This window comes from Pyrus communis, chromosome 3, assembly GCF_041283825.1.
Source record: "Pyrus communis isolate YQ-2024b chromosome 3, ASM4128382v1, whole genome shotgun sequence".
Classification (NCBI taxonomy): Eukaryota; Viridiplantae; Streptophyta; class Magnoliopsida; order Rosales; family Rosaceae; genus Pyrus; species Pyrus communis.
In genome coordinates this window covers 24,986,529-25,005,933 of record NC_142567.1, presented here as the reverse complement: position 1 = coordinate 25,005,933, position 19,405 = coordinate 24,986,529, and the positions used below count along the sequence as shown (strand labels likewise).

Sequence of the window (19,405 nt, the reverse complement as noted above, 5' to 3'; positions counted from 1 at the left end):
TCAAACTCGAAAGCCACCTCTTTTTGAAGCAATCGACATAGTGGCTGTGAAATCTTGGAGAAATCCTTTATGAAACGCCTATAAAAACCTACGTGACCAAGAAACGAACGAACCTCTCTAACCGAAGTTGGAGAGGGTAAGTGACGAACAAGGTCTACCTTAGATTTATCCACTTCAATGCCTTTTTCAGAAATAATATGTCCTAGAACAATACCTTGCTTAACCATGAAATGACATTTTTCCCAATTAAGCACAAGATTCGTTTCAACACAACGTTTCAAAATTAAGGTCAAATTATTCAAGCAATGATCGAATGAATTACCAAACACGCTAAAAGCATCCATGAATATCTCAATAATCTTCTCCACATAATCAGAAAATATACTCACCATGCATCGTTGAAATGTCGCAGGGGCATTGCACAACCCAAATGGCATACGCCTATATGCAAAGGTGCCAAAGGGGCACGTGAAAGTTGTCTTTTCCTGGTCCTCTGGAGCTATCACAATTTGGTTATATCCGGAATATCCATCAAGAAAGCAATAAAATTTATAACCGGCTAACCTTTCTAGCATTTGGTCCAGGAATGGCAATGGAAAGTGATCCTTCCTTGTCATGGCATTTAACTTCCTGTAATCAATACAAACACGCCAACCTGTCACAACACGAGTGGGTACAAGCTCTTGTTCTTCATTGTTCACCACCGTGACTCCGGACTTCTTTGGAACAACCTGCACGGGTGACACCCAACGACTATCAGAAATAAGATATATAACACCACAATGAAGCAATTTTATAATCTCCTTTTTTACTACTTCCAACATGGGTGGATTAAGGCGACGTTGAGCTTCACGAGATGGCTTGGCTCCCTCCTCCAAAAGGATGCGATGCATGCATGTGGTGGGACTAATGCCTTTGATATCTGCCAAGGTCCATCCAATGGCAGATTTGTGCTCCTTTAACACCCTTATCAACTTGTCTTCTTCTTGGGCCGTGAGTGAGCTAGTAATGATGACAGGTAGTGTCTGATCTTCTCCCAAGAAAACATACTTCAAGTGACTAGGTAATGGCTTTAACTCAAGTGTAGGTGGCTGCACAATTGATGGAAGTAACTTGTTAGTCAAAACCGAATCTCAAATTGAGAGTGGAGACTTACCAGAGTGTGAGGGCAATGACTCAAGGGCCGCGACCATTTCAAGCACTTCACTACAAGGGGGCACGGCAATATGGTCAGATTCCATGCCGTGGCTTGCAAGGATTCCCCCACCTTCATTTGTTGCTCCTATGCCGTGCACTAAGGCCACTTCAAGTGCATCTTCGTTCATTCGATCCAAATGCATATGTGCCAAAGAATCAACAATGTCAATAGCAAAACAAGAATGATCCTCAATTGGATATTTAATGGTTTCAGAAAGATTAAAACGAATAATGTCCCCATCAAATTCCATGGTTAATGTTCCCGTATACACATCTATCTTTGTTCTCGCTGTTTTCATGAATTGACGGCCTAGCAAGATTGGCAATGATGGAGCATGGCTCGAATCCTCCATTTCTAAGACATAAAAATCTGCAGGAAAGATAAGATGATTGACCTGCACTAAAACATCCTCAATGACTCCCTTGGGATAAGCGTTAGAACGATCAGCCAATTGAATTATAACGCCATCTTGTTTTAACTCACTCAGGTTCATAGATGCATAAATGGAATATGGCATAACATTAATAGAAGCACCTAAATCTAACATGCATTGCTTAAATCTAGTGTTTCCAATTGTGCATGGGATAGTAAAGCTCCCTGGGTCCTTACACTTTGGAGGTAACTTTCGTTGCAAAACCGCGGATACATTCTCACTTACTTTCACAACTTCTTTGTTTGAAATTCTTTTCCTAGTTGTGCATAACTCTTTTAAAAACTTTGCATACCTGGGCACTTGCTTAATAGCATCAAGTAAAGGAATGTTTACTTGGACTTTTCGAAAGGTATCCAAAATGTCCTTTTCGCTTTCTTCCTTCTTCGATTGTGCAAATCTGCGAGGGAAAGGAACATTGGGCAGATTAGTGTTCGAAATCACAACATTTGGGACAACCTTACCTGAGATGGACGGATGGGAAGGCTTAGATGGTTGCGGCTTGGGTGGTGCTACACTTGCCGTGGGGTAGGATTGTTCATCTTCTTCAATTTGTATCTTCTCATCTTCCTTGTTTTGGGCAGATTCATTTGCTTTGCTTCCCACTTCTTTTCCACTTCTTAGGGTGATAGCTTTTGCAGATTCGAAACCACCCTTTGGATTGACCACCGTAGTGCTTGGTAACTTACCATTTTCACGAAATTGTCCCAAAAATTCGGCCATTTGTCCCATTTGCTTCTTTAGCTCATTAACCTCCTTTGCTTGGTTCTGCATTCCATGTGCCATTGTGGTTAATAATTGATATGTTTTATCATCATTCATAGACGTACCTGAGTTGGTTTGGGATGATTGTGCTTGAGGAGGTGGTTGTGGTGCCATTGACCTTGGAAAAAAACCCGGGGGTTGTCGGAATCCACTTTGTTGGGCAGGTTGTTGTGCATCTCTCCATCTGAAATTTGGGTGGTCACGCCATCCTGGATTATAGGTGTTTGAATACGGATCGTTCCTTGGTTGGTTTTGGCCTTGAAACCCAATTGCATTTGCACTTTCTCATCCACCATTTTCAATGAGTGTGGGCACTTCTCAGAAGCATGTCCTTGGATAGAACACACTCCGCATACAATTGGTCCTTGCACCCTCATTCCTTCGGCCATCTGAGACACAATGGAAGTAAGATTAGCTAACTGTGAATGAATGTCGGGTGTGGAACTTACCTCATGTACTTGCTGCCGGGGGGTCCTCTTTGGCCTACTCATTCGTGTTGTTAAGCGTTCAATTCTCGGTTAGCAATCAAAACCTTGGCATCCCTGGGTGTCTTGTCCACCAATGCTCCACCCGTCGAGGCGTCGAGCATTTGACGTTCAATTGGTAGAAGCCCCTCATAGAAGTATTGCAGAAGCAACTCCTCCTTCATCTGATGCTGTGGACACGAAGCAACAAGAGATTTAAAACATTCATAATACGTAGGAAAGGACTCACCTTCTTCTTGTTGGATTCCACTTATCCTTTTTTGTAAAAGGATGATTCGAGAAGTTGGGAAAAACTTCTCCAGATATACCCTCTTCATGCTCTCCCATGATGTGACGGTTCCGGGAGCTAAGTCGTACAACCAATCCTTGGCTTTGTCCATTAAAGAGAATGGAAAAGCCTTCATCTTCAAAATACTTCCGTCGATGTTGACGGGAGTCATGCTTGAACACACCACATCGAATTCCTTCAGATGCTTGTTCGGATCCTCCATGGACAATCCATGGTATTTCGGAATATGGTGGAGCAAGCTTGACTTCAACTCAAACTCCTCGGTCTTGCCTTCGGCCGGTGGGGGATATTAGATACACAAGGGTGCGGCATTATCCAATCCCGAAGCAGAAAGCTCCTTGAGTGTCCGGTTGTCCAAGGCCATGCCTTGGGGTTCTTCAACTACCCCCTTGGGTGCCGTGGGTTCCTCCTTCTCTTCTAGGACTTGTTCTTCAAGCTCAGGTTCTGGGCTTGATAGATTTGACTCATGGTACTTCTTCCTCCGTCTCAAAGTCCTCTCAAAATCACTGTCAAAGTCCGAGATATCCTCACGAATCGGTTGAGAACTCCGAGTCATACACTAGTACCTAAAACAAGAAAAACAAAACAAGGTCAGAAACTTTAACAAAATAAACAAATAAACAGAAAGTAAACAATCCAAGGGATTAGCAAAGTTGCCAATCCCCGGCAACGGCGCCAAAATTTGGTGCGAAACGAATATGACACACAAATTAAAACCCTCTTGTGACAATTGTAGTATATGTATAAGTAGGGATCGTTCTTAACCGGGGATTAGGAGGGATTGCAAAATCACTTGGAAACTGACTCAAAAACGTAAAATAAAGTTTAAAACACTAAACTAGACTCAAAGAATGCAAAACTAAACACTTAAAACACTAAAACAAATCAAAAGACTCAAAACAGAAACTAGAACTTAATTTGGACGAATTTGAAAGTGTTTATGACTCCAAATGCCTAAGAACACAAAATAAAACAAATTCGAATGACTAAGACTCAGCAAAATATGGGGGGATTGAGTTTTTGATGAAATTAAATAAAACGCACAGATTATAATTAAGGGCAAAATGTAAGTATGAATGTGATGAAAATATGGATGGAATACTAGCTAGAAGGTTCTTCTCCACACATGTTACACTTGCATACAAGATGATTTTCAGTTGGTCTTTCGAAAAAATTATGAAACTCAACACCCCGGGTTAATTAGGTCCGCTTAAATTAACCGTCAAGTTCTCCTTACGTTAATGAATTGGATGGGTTAGCGCAACGCAATTCAAAACATTCTCCAAAAGTTCTTTACGTGAAAAGCACAATAAAGATACAATCAAAGATCATTAAGCATCATGAAAACTATAAGTGTTGACGAGGCCTTCGTTACTATGATGAGCATGAAACTAGTGCCAAGAATTCATTTAACGCGATTGTTTATAAGCAACCTCCACTACTTGTGAATATAAGTTCATAACTATTAGGTGAAACTCACTTATATTCTAGCGTCATATTCATGCATGAAAATTAAGCGTGCACTCTCAATAAACATACATAAATAAGTTATCAATCAAACAGTTAAACAAATTGAATCCACAACTCATGAAATTCCAACCAAAGGTAATCAATTCATATTGCAAGCATAAACATGGTTCTGAATCACCCCTAGCTAAAGGGGGTTTAGTTCCTCATACGTACAAGACAAAGATAAGTAAATTTAACCATTGAAATCAAGGAAAGGAAAAACCTAAAAATTCCAACAACTCAAACTTGAATTGTATGAACGTTTAGGCCCTCTTCTCCTCCTCTTTGTTGTGGCACAAGGTCTAAGGATAGGTTTTGGGGTGGTATTTGTATGGAGGAATGGATGTGTGATGGTAGGGTAGTGTTTTGGAGGGATGGGGAGTGGTTGGAGTGGCTGCAATGGAGGAGAAAAGGTGCAGAAAATGGAAGGGGATGCACGGCAATGGTTGTGTTTTTGTGTGAAGTGTGTATGAATGGAATTGTTTTGTGTTTTTTGAAGTGTGTATGAATGCATGGTTTTATAGGGAGAGAATGTGAGAGAATGTGGCTGAATGATTAAAGAGGGAATGCATGTGGAATGACAACTAGAGAGTGAATGATTAAAGAGGGAATGCATGTGGAAGTGTGGCTGATTGTTGGAAGGGGAAAAGCTGGAAATGGGATGGGAGTGCACGACAATGGGTTGTTTTGTGTGCATGTGGCTGAATTATTTGTTGGGAAAGCATGTGAGTGAATGATTAAAGATGCATGTGGATTAAAGAGGGAATATGGAAGAGAATGTGCTGCAATGATGAAGTGGGAAAGCTGGAAATGCAAGGGGAGGCCACGGCAAGGTGTGGATGGTGCTGGAATTGGTAGGTTATGCATGGGTTAGGATGGTTTTTGGGAAGAGAATGGGCTAGGCCCTTTGTTTTATGTCCAAAAGTGCATACAAGGCCTTCAATTTCGTCCAACACTTTGGCTCCAAGCATAAGCTATCCATTCTTAGCCCAAAAGTGCTCCAAAAGGCTCCAAAATGCATCCTTACGTCAAATACGTCTTATGATCCTGAAAACACACAAAAGAAGCTTGAAGAATTAAAATAACTAAGAATTAATAACATAAATGCACGAAAACAAACAAACTAAGTCGCATAAATATGCTCCTATCAACTGTACGAATAATCGTGGATCAGAACCAACTATAATGGTTTGTATGACAGGACTGTGCACCTACCTTGGATCCAAGGTGAGCGTAAGGTGCAGGAGGTGAACATCACGTGAAGGACTGTACCCTGGCCACGGGCAGGAGCACTAACATTAGGGTGCAGGTTTATGAGCTCTAACTACATCTATTATAACATATACGACTCATGGGTAACCTGTACGACAGTGTCATAGTTACCTATCATTGCAACCTGTACGACAAGGTCGGCGTTGCCTAAAGGATAAATATAGTCATGCCATTACTCAATCATTTCAAGTGACACCATAAACTCACCTAACTGTGCGTCCTGTGTTCCTTTTCGCACTTCAAAGCATTCACAGCAATTACTTACAGGTAGTATACATATGGATATGCCATGATGTAATCTAATACTCAACCATGTCATAGCATTTACCAATATATACATATATATAACATGGAAATATATGCATAATCTGTAACGCCCCACTCCCGAACTATTTATTTCGGGAATAATTATTGGGAACAAGTCCAACTAAATATTAGTTTAAATCAACTATCATTACGTACGATTCTGTACTTCAATCTCTCAATTCCTCACACATTAATTTATGACCAACATTTAACCACCAAAACATAAGGTTAAATCTCACATTTTCCACCAATGTCCCTCACATTGCTCAATGCCCCAAACAAGGCTATTGTCTCAATTATTTAGTCTCATTTATTGTATGGTTGCATTTAACGTCTCGTTAGACTGCCTACGTACCCTAAACAGGGATCAAGCCATTCATAGTTTGCGTTAATTATTTGTAGGTAACATGCATAAATCAACTTAAACACGTTTGTGGAATTATCAATCATATGTATATATACGATAGAAAGGAAAGGACCCACTCACTGATATGTAGAAGGGTCGTAGCCCCCGAGTCTCGCTTGACTGTGCTCGTCCTCTGGAAACGTCTCACCTAAGTGAAGCAACTATTTTAACGTTATTTTAAGCACATACTCAAATCTAGGTAATAACTTCTTGCTCAATTAGGATGTTTGAATATACCAACATGATCTACTCAACCCCATAAACATCCCCATATTTTTAGAAAAATTTTCTGATCACCCATACGCCCTCACACGCAGGCCAAGGGACGGCCACACGTGCGACCACGCGCAGACACATGCCTGGCACATGTACGGAAACCCTAACGGCGTTAGGGAATATTCTATCCAATAATGGAATATACCGTTAAATATAACTAACGCTGTTAGCATATTCCGTCAACTTTGACGGAATATTCCCTTCCTTTAACCTCAGCTCGCCGGAGTCCGGCGTCGGTGACCTCTGCAACTGCAGGTTTCTAGAAAAACTTCTAATCTTCATATCTTAGTCATTTCAACACCAAACTTCATGAAATTTAAACCAAAATGAATCTTAGGATGAAGGGAACACATCTTTACCACTTTTATGCCCAAAACTTAAGAATTCTTACAAAAAATCTTGATAATCCGGCCATCTCTACAACTTGCCAAAACTGAGCTTACCAACTTCCAAAACCTTTCAAAGTCCTTCCCTAAGCTGCGTGAAGCAGTACTAAGGCTCACTAGAACCTTAAAATTCAACGAAACCTCTGCGATCATGACGGAGTCACTATGCACCACATCGGGGTTTCTTGATTCCCGAGTTTTCGAAGTCTTCATGTCCAACCAAAGTTATAAATGAGTTCCTGGACTCACAATGAACACGAATATCACCTTCACAGCCTCGATCCGTGCACGAAATGGTTGGTTCACTAGTTGACCGTATAATTGTATGGAAAATGAAGAAAAACCGAGAGGGAGGAGAGAGAAAGAGTCAACGGGAGTGATGTGTGTGTGTGTGTGGTCTTAGTTGGTCACCAAACAAAACAAAAGGAAAAATAAAACCTAAGTTCTAATTGGGTCCAAGAACTTAGGAAAAATTGAATTGGTCCACAACCTAAATTCATCACACCACACAACATCCAACGGTAAGATAGGAATTTCACACTATTGAGGATATGTTTAGGACGGGCTGTCACATATGCTCTAACAACATTGCTGAGTACCAAGTGTTGATCATTGGACTCCAAATAGCGGTCAACATGGAAATCACAACACTAGAAGTGTATGGCGACTCTAAACTCATAATCAATCAACTCTTGGATGAATATGAAGTCAAGAAGGATGATCTCGTCCCATACTTTCAACTAGAAACTCAACTACTGCAAAAGTTCGAGGCATTGATGCTAGAACATGTGCCAAGAAAAGAAAATCAAATGGCGGATGCTCTCGCTAACCTAGCCTCAAGTATAGTACTAGAAGAGGAAGTTGTGAACGTGACAATTTGCCAAAGATGGGTGATCCCACTCATTACTGAAATGCTACTAGATGATACAAACATCGTTTTAATACTTCCAGTTGATACCGAAGTATGGAAACAGCCGCTGATTGACTACTTGGAGCATGGAAAGCTTCCAGATGATCATAGACATTGCTTTGAAATAAGTTGACGAACACCTCGCTTCCTCTACTACAAAGGAACACTCTACTGACGTTTTTTTGAAGAAGTACTTCTAAGATGCTTAGGTGAGGAAGAAGCCAATCAAGCCATGGAAGAAGCACACTTAGGCATATGCGAAGCACATCAGTCTGGGCCAAAACTACACTTCCAGCTCAAGATAATGGGTTACTACTGACCGAGCATGGTGAATGACTGTTAAAAAGAGTTATAAACATGGATGAAAGTTTGATTTACTCTTGGTATATGCTTGGTTATGGTTATAATGTATGACTTCACATGCAATCATAAAAGAAAAATTCGTTTTTGTAACATGCTTGAAGGAAGGAACTCAAACAAACGCTACAACCTTGTGAGACTTGAGCCTAAACGTTCTTTGGAGAGTTATAATCTGTGATTCTTTCATTTCTAAAGTTGTTGCATGATCTCATTATTCCTTGCTTGGTTGCTACTTAGAATGCAATTGTATCATGATAGAACTAAATGCTAGAACTTATATCCGTTTCATTCAAAGCATGACATTGAATTGCATAACATATATCAAGATGAAGTTGTGTAGTTGCCACCATAGCCAAATAGCCTTACTTCCCATATTTCCTATATGTTGTAAGTTTTAACCCCGTTGAGCTTTGTTTAGCCTTTATTCTTTGTTAACCCACATTATCCTCACCTAGCCTAGTTTAGGACAATCCACACCCTTGTTCTTAAAAGATAGTGAGCATGACTTAAATGAATTCCTTTTGAGTTACATTATGCAAGAAAATGAGTGTGGGGGAGAGAATGTTTTGTTCTTAAGTGTTTATGTATGTTTTGAGATTCAAAAGAAAAGAAAAAATTGTGAAAAACGTATGAAAAAGAAAAACAGAAAAGAAAAGAAAGAAAGAAAGGGTCCAAAACACCAAATCTGGCCCTAAATTGTCTAAATTCTCCCTTTTTGTTCAAAAGTTGAGTTTTCATTCAAAAGTGAATTCTAAGTTGATTCAAGTGCTTTGCTCACTATTTCTTTAAGAACCTTTGTTTTCCATATCCCTTCTTTGTTATCCAAACACCCCAAGCCCTATTACAACCCGTGACTTCTATCTTGAGTGTTGTGCATTTCAATTTGTGGAGTTTGAAGTTGGTATGAGCTTATGGTGTCACGGGTTCTCGCATCTAAGTAGTAGCATTCCATTCATGAGATCATACCTAAACATGCTTATTAACTCCAGAAATTGCTTTCTTTGTGATACATATATGTGAGTGTTCGTTTTCATGTTTACATCAATCTTCTCACATGTAACTAGATTAGGGTGTGTAGTTAGAAAATCTGAGTGAAGATTGAGTGCATATCTTGTAAGGAATTAAGCAAATTCTCTAAGGCATGTTACTACATTCAAAACATGGTTTTAAATGCTTAATTGTGAACTAGTATGTGGTGACTATGATTAAGAATGTGCTCAAGTGTAAAGAGGACCAAAAATCTGTGGGGATAATGAATTTTAACATGTCATGTGCATTGGAAATCCCTGAGGCAACGTTGGAAGGTTTAGATTGTCTTTTGTTCGTTTTGTTTCGTTTCGTTTTGATCAGTTTGTTTGTTTTGCTCGAGGACTAGCAAAAGCTAAGTGTGGGGGAATTTGATAGGAGCATATTTATGCGACCTAATTGGCTTGTTCTCGTGCATATACGTTGTGTTTCCTTAGTTATTTTAGTCTTTTAAGCCATTTTCGTATGTTTTCAGGTTCTAAGGGCTAATGGAGGAAAGAAGTGCATTTAGGGGCTTTTTGGAGCACTATTGGGCTAAGGATGGATAGCTTATGCTTGGAGCCAAAGTGTTGGATGAAAGTGAAGGCCTTGTATGCACGTAAGGACACAAAACAATGGCCCTAACCCAATTACACAACCTTGCCATGGGCTTAACCATATTTCCCTTCCCTTGCCATGCAAACCACCCTATTTTAGGCCCATTCTATGTACTTAAACCCTAGCCCTTTAACCTTGCAGCCCTATTTTGATTTATTCACTTCCATATTCTTCTTTAATCCACATGCATTCATCATCATTCACCCTACCTTGCAATTCCACAAAACACATCCCATTGCCGGGGCTTTCCATCTAATTTCAGCCATCCCACTTCATCATTGCAGCCACCATTCACCCTAGTTGTCAATCACATGCATTCCCATTCTATATTTCAGCCACATGCACCCATAATTACACCAAACACACCCTAGCCGTGCCTATCCCTTGCATTTCCAGCATTCCCATTTGCATTTTCAGCTTTCCACCAACCAATCTAGTTGTCATTCCACATGCATTCCCTTCTTTAATCATTCCTAGCTGCCATTCACATGCTCTCCCATCCATTCTCTCCCTATAAAACCATGCAATGCATTCATACAAACCATTCCATTCACCACAAAACAAACACACAACACACAAACACAAAATCCCCATTCTTTGCCGTGCATATCCCTTCCATTTTCTGCATATTTTCTCTTCATTGCAGCCACTCCAACCACTCCTCATCCCCCCAAAACCTATCCTTAGACCTTGTGCCACAACAAAGAGGAAGAGAAGAGGGCCTAAACGTTCATACAATTCAAGTTTGAGTTGTTGGAATGTTTAGGTGTTTCTTTAATTTCAATTCTCTTTGTCTTGTACGTATAAGGAACTAAACCCCCTTTAGCTAGGGGGTGATTCGAAACTATGTTTATGCTTGCAATATGAATTGATTACCTTTGGTTGGAATTTCATAAGTTGTGGATTCAATTTGTTTAACCGTTTGATTGATAACTTATTTATGTATGTTTATTGAGAGTGCACGCTTAATTTTCATGCATGAATATGACGCTAGAATATAAGTGAGTTTCACCTAATAGTTATGAACTTATATTCACAAGTAGTGGAGGTTGCTTATAAACAATCGCGTTAAATGAATTCTTGGCACTAGTTTCATGCTTTTCATAGTAACGAAGGCCTCGTCAACACTTATAGTTTTCATGATGCTTAATGATCTTTGATTGTATCTTTATTGTGCTTTTCACGTAAAGGACTTTTGGAGAATGTTGTGAATTGCGTTGCGCAAACCCATCCAATTCATTAACTTAAGGAGAACTTGATGGTTAATTTAAGCGGACCTAATTAACCCGGGGTGTTGAGTTTCATAATTTATCGAAAGACCAACTGAAAATCAATCTTGTATGCAAGTGTAACATATGTGGAGAAGAACCCTTTAGCTATTCCATCATCCATATTTTCATCACATTCATCTTTACTATCTGTTTTAAATTATAATCTGTCCATTTAATTTAATCTCGTCCAACCACAATCCCCCCATATTTTGCTAAGTCTTATTCATTCGATTTTGTTTTATTTTGTGTTCTTAAGTATTTGGAGTTATAAACACTTTTAAATTCGTCCAAATTAAGTTCTAGTTTCAGTTTGAGTCTTTTGGTTTGTTTTAGTATTTTTATTGTTTAGTTTTGCATTCTTTGAGTCTAGTTAGTGTTTTAAACTTTATTTTACGTTTTTGAATCAAATCCAAGTGATTAACAATCCCTCCTAATCCCCGGTCCAGAACGATCCCTACTTACATACTTACTACAATTGATAAAAAGAGGGTTTAATTTGTGTGCGTATAATTCTCGCATCAATCAACCAATAGGGTGTGCCTCGCTACATCATCACTGACAACGGAAAACAGTTCTCCAACTGACTCATTGACAAGCTTTACGACAAATACAAGTTTAAGCAGCACAAGTCTTCCATGTATCATGCTCCAACAATGGTTTCGCGAAAGCATTCAACAAAATGCTGTGCAACCTCCTGAGGAAGGTAATTGGCTAACCAAGAGAGACTGGCACGAAAGAATAAGCGAAGCACTTTAGGCATATGGGACAACACATAGAACTCCTACCCAAACTACACCTTATTGTCTCATATATGGCATGGAAACTATTCTACCACTCGAAAGTCAAATCCCTCACTAAGTATGGTCATACAAGAAGGCTTGACTGAAGAGGAAAATGCAAAGCTAAGACTTCAAGAGTTGGAAGCACTAGACAAAATGAGGCTCGAAGCTCAACAACACTTGGAATGCTACTAAGCACGGCTATCCAAGGCATTCAACAATAAGGTCTGCCCAAGGTCTTTCCAAACTGAAGATCTTGTCTTGGCATTATGAAGGCCTATCATCACAACTCACAAGACAAAAAGCAAGTTCATATCAAAGTGGGATAGACCTTACGTAATACAAGAGATCTACAATAATGGCGCCTACTTAATCATGGCGAAAGATGGCTTCAAAATTGACCCCATCAATGGTAGATTCTTGAAGTGTTAATAACCCTAAACCAAACAAGCAAAGCTCTTCGCCTGCATGAGCCTAAAAGGCGACACCAAATGCTCCTCGTCCGCACGAGCTTAAAAAGTGACACCAAATGCTCCTTGTTAGCACGTGCCTAAAAGGCAACAACCAAACGCTCCTTGCTACATGAGTTGAAACTACAATCAACACCAAATTGCTCCTAGTCTGCAAGAGCATAAACTGCGTATGACACCAAAAAAAAAAAAAAAAAAAAACAGGAAGGAGCCTTCACATCACCTGACGCCTCAGTACTTGGTGAAACTCCAGGAAGAAGAGGCACCAGAGGTTGATTATTTGGAGCTTCAACACTTGGTAAAACTCCAAATGGCGAAGGTAAAATGTGCCTTTGAAATAAAGCCACAAACCTCTGATGATCACTTTGAATCCGACTTTCAGATTCTTGCAACTAATCAAGCTTTCTTTTCATGCTTGTTGAGTAATTATTTGCAAGCATGTGCAATTCTCTATTTTCGTGCTTGAGCTCTCTGATCTCTTATCTGAGACTTACCACCTCAACCATCAATGATTCAACTTCGCGAGTTTGAGCAAGAATGCGTTGGCCCATATTCGATACAAAGCCCGCACATTGAACACTGAAAGCCAAAGAGTATTGAACAACCAACTTATCAGACTCTTTGGAAAGCATCCTGTTACCCTTGGGGGTAAGAAGATTCCTAGCTACCATTGTAGTAGTTATGCCGTTCTTCATCACAGAATCCCTGACTATAAGAAGACCATTAAGGGATAAGAAGGATGGGTGCCATATGTTGTCTTGAGAAGACATGTTTGCATCTTCCATAACATTCAAATCAAAACGACGGTCAGATAAGCTAGCCATTTTCAAAGATGATGAAGGAAAATGAGGTCAGATAAATTGAAATCTTAGAAATGTAAAAAAAAAGGGGGGGAAGTTTCTACAAGCACCAACTTTCTGAGCGTGCTTTTGAATACAATTGATGCCTCCAAAAAACAGAAAAGGCAATAAGGCCACTTGTTCAGAAATCGAAGAGACAACGGGGCCACTTGTTCAAAAATCGAAGAGACAACAGGGCTACTTGTTCAGAAATCAAAGAGGCATCGCTCACCGAATTTTAAAATCTAAATTTTTTGGAATAAAGCTTGACGGCACCTTTTAGACGTAATCTTTGCTTTTTGGATATCACAGGCAACTTTGTTAAAAATCTTCGACAAATATGAAAACACGTGAATTTTACTATTCCAATTCCACCACTGTTGCTGACAAGGGTAAAGGAATAGCACCAATCTCTGACAAAGTTGAAAACGCATGAATTTTACTGTTCCAATTACACCACTGTTGCTGACAAGAGTAAAGGAACAACACCACTACTTGCTGTTGGGAAATCCCTATATATGTCGACCTCTGTCCTCCATGGCAAGGCAAACCTGCAAGAATGCCTAACTCTTTTTCCTCTCCGAGAATGCATCTCCAACCAAGCATCTCGTAATACTCAGTTTTCCTTCTCTCTAAGAATATCTCTTCAACCAAGTCACACCAGAGCAAAAGCATCTCATATCATCAGGGCCAAAAGCAAAAGTATCTCATATCATGTTTTTTCCGTGTCTTCTCTTTTGCCCTTGCTCTTACCTGCAAGACAAGGAGAAAGAAAGTAATCAGTCAGAACCTGAAATCAAAGTTCCGATCTGAAAATGATTGCCTGGAACCTTTGCCTGGTTGCTTACCTAGCATTGCTCTCAAGTACTCATCTTCAAGTATTAAGTCTCGAATTTCCTCAGCAAATACCTCAAAACAGTTAATATGATGTAGGCTCTTTACACTGAAGCTACCAAGCATGGATGAGTCACTGAAAAATGATGTTCTGAAGACCATTCAAAGGCAAAGGTTGCACACCACTTCTGTTATGCAAAAGATTAAAGCAGAATAATCAATGATGAACCCATCGTGCTATGGTCCCAAAGCTCACTGACAATACAAGGATGGCTTTGAACAACGGCAACAAGCAACATGTCTCCATTGCCACAATACAAAACCTTCAGGTCTAGCCTTAGCTACCTATCTGTTTTCACTGGGGTAGTTGAATTGGCTAGAATCACATTTACAGGGGAACCTGCCAAGAACAAGAACAAAAAAAATTAAAAAAATTAAAAAAAAAAAAATATAGTAGAGAAGAATGCAGCGATGGCAGCTTGGTCATCTTTGAAACAATTGGCAAAAAAAGCTGCAAGCTCTTCATCTAAGCCCGAGCACAATGATGGGCTGGAACAGATCACTATAGCACGATGCCCTTCCCTACAGAACCGCACAATCCAGACGGATAAGTCTAAGTCAAATCTAAGCTTGACATCGTTGCTCTAATCGAAGAGCTCGAAAAGCTTCAACAGCTTTTCATTGGCATCATCAACGAAAAGCAAAGCCTCGTCGTGCAACGTCGTCAAATCGCTACCACTGCCAGGGAATGCATCAGCCTAAAGGATTCAAAATGAGGGATAGATAAAGCAGCAGAAAATACCACTTCTACCTGGAGGAGCAAAAGGACGAATGTCGAAACTCCAGACATCCAGAACTCTCTCAAACATCCAAACAATCACCCCCTACGTGAAACCACTCATGGTTCCATTGCATTCAAGATCAAGCCTCAATTGCCCTTGAAGAAATCACAAGTCCGATTCAAGATCAAGTGTCCACTACCTTTGAATCAAATTTAGCTCCAGCTAAATGAACTAAATTCAGACCTTTGGAGGAAACCAAAACACCCTCTAGCCCAGTTCAAGATCGAGCATGTGGAACGTCAATTCAAACCTTTGGAGGAAACCAGAAAAACCCTCTAGCCCAGTTCAAGTTCAAGCCTGTGGAAAGTCAACAACCATAAAAAAACACTTGCCGATTTATCCACTACCAAAGCCAAAGGTCATCGACCACGTGAAACTGCTCATGATCCGTTTCATTCAAGAGTAAGCCTCAACGGCCCTTGAAGAAACTTTTAGCCCAATTCAAGATCAAGCGTCGATGACCCTTGAAGAAACCTCCAGCCTAATTCAAGATCAAGCAACGATGGCCCTTGAAGAAATTTCCAACCCAATTCAAGATCAAGCCACGACGGACCTTCAAGAAATTTCAAGCCCAGCTCAAGATCAAGCCTCGACGGCCCCTGAATCGATGTCTACATTGAGGGACTTCAAAACATATCTTCTATACGTGAAAAGCACATGTATACGATGTGCCTTGAAGTAGGGGCATTTGTAGATATCAAAATTTCGATGAAATAAATGTTCACCAACGCATTAAAGTTTCGACGTGCCAGGGCATACATAGCATACGCCACGTGTCGTACAAATTGTACACATGGTGTGTGACTCAATAAAATCAAACGAATCACCTCATATTGAAAAAGAGGTGTATGAAAGGTATCAGAAGAAATACTCTTGGAGGATTAAACAAGTTTTTTTCTCATTTTGGGCAATGACAAGGCAAGCACACTTCAATCCATTATGGATCAAAGCAAGTTTTTTTTCCTCATTTTGCGCAATGACAAGGTAAGCACACTTCAATCCATTATGGATCAAAACAAGTTTTTCTCATTTTAGCAATGACAAAGCAAGCACACTTCAAGTTTAAAATTGCATTAAGTGGGAAATTTATTCCATAAGTTAGTCTACTCCAAGCTTCAAGTTTAAAATTGTATTAAGTGAGAAAATTAGGCCATAAATTTGCCACTTCAAGTTTAAAATTGTATTAAGTGGGAAAATTAGGCCATAAGTTGGTCCACTTCAAGTTTAAAATTGTATCAAACATCCCAAAATCATACATTCAAAGGGGATCCCAAAATCATACATTCAAAGGGGATCCCGAAATCATACATGCAAAGCAAAGCAACAAGAAAGAAGCAAAGCATTTTTGGCTTCTCCAAGATCCAGTCATCATGACCCTTGGATCAACAACCTTTAGCGAATCAACATGTACCCCTACACATGCCGGTTATTCCTTCGTCGCAAGCCAAATCCTTGAGGCAATCATTCATCCAAGATCAAGTCATCGTGACCCTTGGATCAACAACCCCTACATCACAAGAACCACCAAACACCCTTACACGTGCCGGTTCCTCCATTTTCAAGGGCCAAAACCTTGCAGCCCTCGTTCGTCCAAGATCAAGTCATCGTGACCCTTGGATCAACAACCCCTACATCGGAAGAATCAACAAGCACAACTTCATGTGCTGGTTCTTCCTTCGCCACAAGCCAAATCCTTGAGGCCCTCGTTCATCCAAGATCATGTCATCACGACCCTTGGATCAACAACACCAAAAATCTACACATTTCGGAGATCAAATAAGAGGATCAAGTTGTAAAGAGATTGTGACCCTACAAAATTCATTTGTACAACATATTCTTTGTACACGTGTTCTTGTCTCATTCGTTGCAAGAAATTCGTGTTTACAACCGATTTTGAGACGAACAGGAATCTAACCAATGAAAAAAGGAAAGAAATTATGAGAGAGTTAGGATTTTATTTTGCATTCTTAGGTTAGATTTGTAGATATTCCAATGCATACCAATTTTCACTGATTTAATAGCATAATCTGGCTCTTGGTTGATCTTAATTTTATGTTTTTGGAATTATTTACTAACACCAATTTGTTACCCGGTTCTGCAGATTACGTCTGCAATTACATCAGAGATCAATCGCGCTTTTGTTATCCTGCGGGAGATTGCTTGTGGGAAGGATATGAAGCAGTTCCTCTATGTATGTTTATTGCCCTGTAGCTTTGTCTTTTCTAATTGATGGTGTTCAAATACAGTGCGATTCATGATGATGATTTAATTGTTTCTTGGTTTGCAATTGTTTGTAAATAATCATGGCATATACAAATTGCAATCTGTGTTCATATGAAATGGATGATGTATCATGTTGCTGACTTGATTGTTTATGTTTTTTTGTATTTGCGAATGGTGTTATGAATGATTAGGTGGTTGCTGACCTGTGACTTTGTTTGGAACTCAAATTTTGTGAGTACTACATTGGATTGAATTGCACTTGGTTTGATGTTGTTTTGGTCGACAATGCAAGGATAAGAGATACAAAGAGGATGATACTTATAACTGCCCCTCCTCATCGACCTTCTTCATATTTGAAATAAGGGAGCTAGTATTGATCATGGTTTTTTATTTGTTCATTTAGATATGGTTGATGTAAATAATTGGACAAAAAAGCCAAACAAACCCCTCTCTCTCAAAGTTCGAATTTTTTATTTATGCGTTTTCCGTTTTTGGGATTTTATGCTGCTAGCATACCGTCTATACTTTCAGGGACGGATAGTTTTTATCGCTTTTGCCATTGCATTTTTGCGTTTTTGGTATGGTCTTGGCAATTGAAGATGTCATACATGATTTGAGTGAGCATGGGGGTCTTCCAGTTATACGAAAGGTTTATATTTGTGATATGAACTAATACAAACCTGGGTTGTGTGCAGTGGCTGCTCATCTTACAGAATTCACAGTGCCATAAAGATGCTAAATAGCAGAATTAGAGTGCCTTATCGCTATCTTCCTTGCTATGCAGAAAGGTACGCGCATATTTTTAGTATATAATTACAACTCTTTGCTTCTGTGTTGGGATCAATGGTTTTGCCTATGGATAGGAGCAAATTAGCTGAGAAGGCGAATTCACTGGCTCTTTTAGTTTATGTAGTTCCTCAAGCATGCCGGGCAGCCTACAAGAAATGGAATGATTGCAATAGATCACAGACACTAAAGTTGAGGTATAACAAAAGGCATTGATAGAGTAAATTAGAGGCTGATACACAGAGATCAATACGAAATGAAAAATCATGTGCTACTACTTAACTAAACAAGGCTCATGTTATCAAAAGCATTAAATTGTATAGAGACTCAAGGCGTCACTCTGTTATCAAAAGATTCAAGAAACAAGTTATAGCATGGATGTGGTGAATGAAAATTTACTTTTTAATTTTTTTGAACGTATTTGGGTTCAAAAACTTCTGCCTTTTATTTGTAATATGGCTATTAGAGCTGATAGATTAACCACCATGTTCATTAATGAGTTCAATACTTTTGAGGACAGAAGAGATGTCTATCTGCACCAGCTAAGTAACTTCAGAAGGTGAGGGAGATACAATTTTCCGGTTAACAGAAATACACAGTTAGGGATTTGGCTCGAGTCCCAATTCAGTATGGCTTCTAACCTTCCTTACAAAAGAGCTTCTATTGATACTCTTGCTGCTTCAAGATTGCACATTTTGATTACAGAATTAGATGTGTAAAGTGGTCCTAATCAGGTAAAATTTGGTCAATATACAGTGTTAGATAAGACAAATTGACACGCCCCGATCCCGGTTTCATCCAAACCCAAGGATGGGCGCATGCTGGCTGACACCCAAGGGTGACGAAAGCTATTCTAACATGCTTATGCTATGAACATGTAAAACATGCATGCAAATTTGCTGCGAAATAAAGTAAACATAATTAAAAATGCATGACTTAAACGGGACATTGGTAAGGTACTGAACCTTGATAATTCAAACATGAAAAATGTATGAACTATGTTCAGAGCATATAAATAATCATGATTAGCAGAAGCACTATAATGAACAGTGCATTTACAAGAAAGAAGGTCCTACATAGAAGGGAGGACTCATAGCTACCAATACGGGAATGGCTCGACGCAAGGAACATACGCCTCGTTTTTTT

General features: G+C 39.5%; 1 protein-coding gene across 1 annotated transcript; it reads right to left on the bottom strand.

The window, feature by feature from the left end:
• Positions 1–1,120: 1,120 nt before the first annotated feature.
• LOC148698201 (uncharacterized) lies at positions 1,121–2,507 on the bottom strand. The gene is made up of 2 exons (XM_088690401.1): positions 1,593–2,507; positions 1,121–1,201 (listed from the first exon to the last, which is right to left on the bottom strand). The coding sequence occupies exons 1-2, from the start codon at positions 2,505–2,507 to the stop codon at positions 1,121–1,123; spliced, it is 996 nt and encodes a 331-aa protein (XP_088546527.1).
• Positions 2,508–19,405: the final 16,898 nt, after the last annotated feature.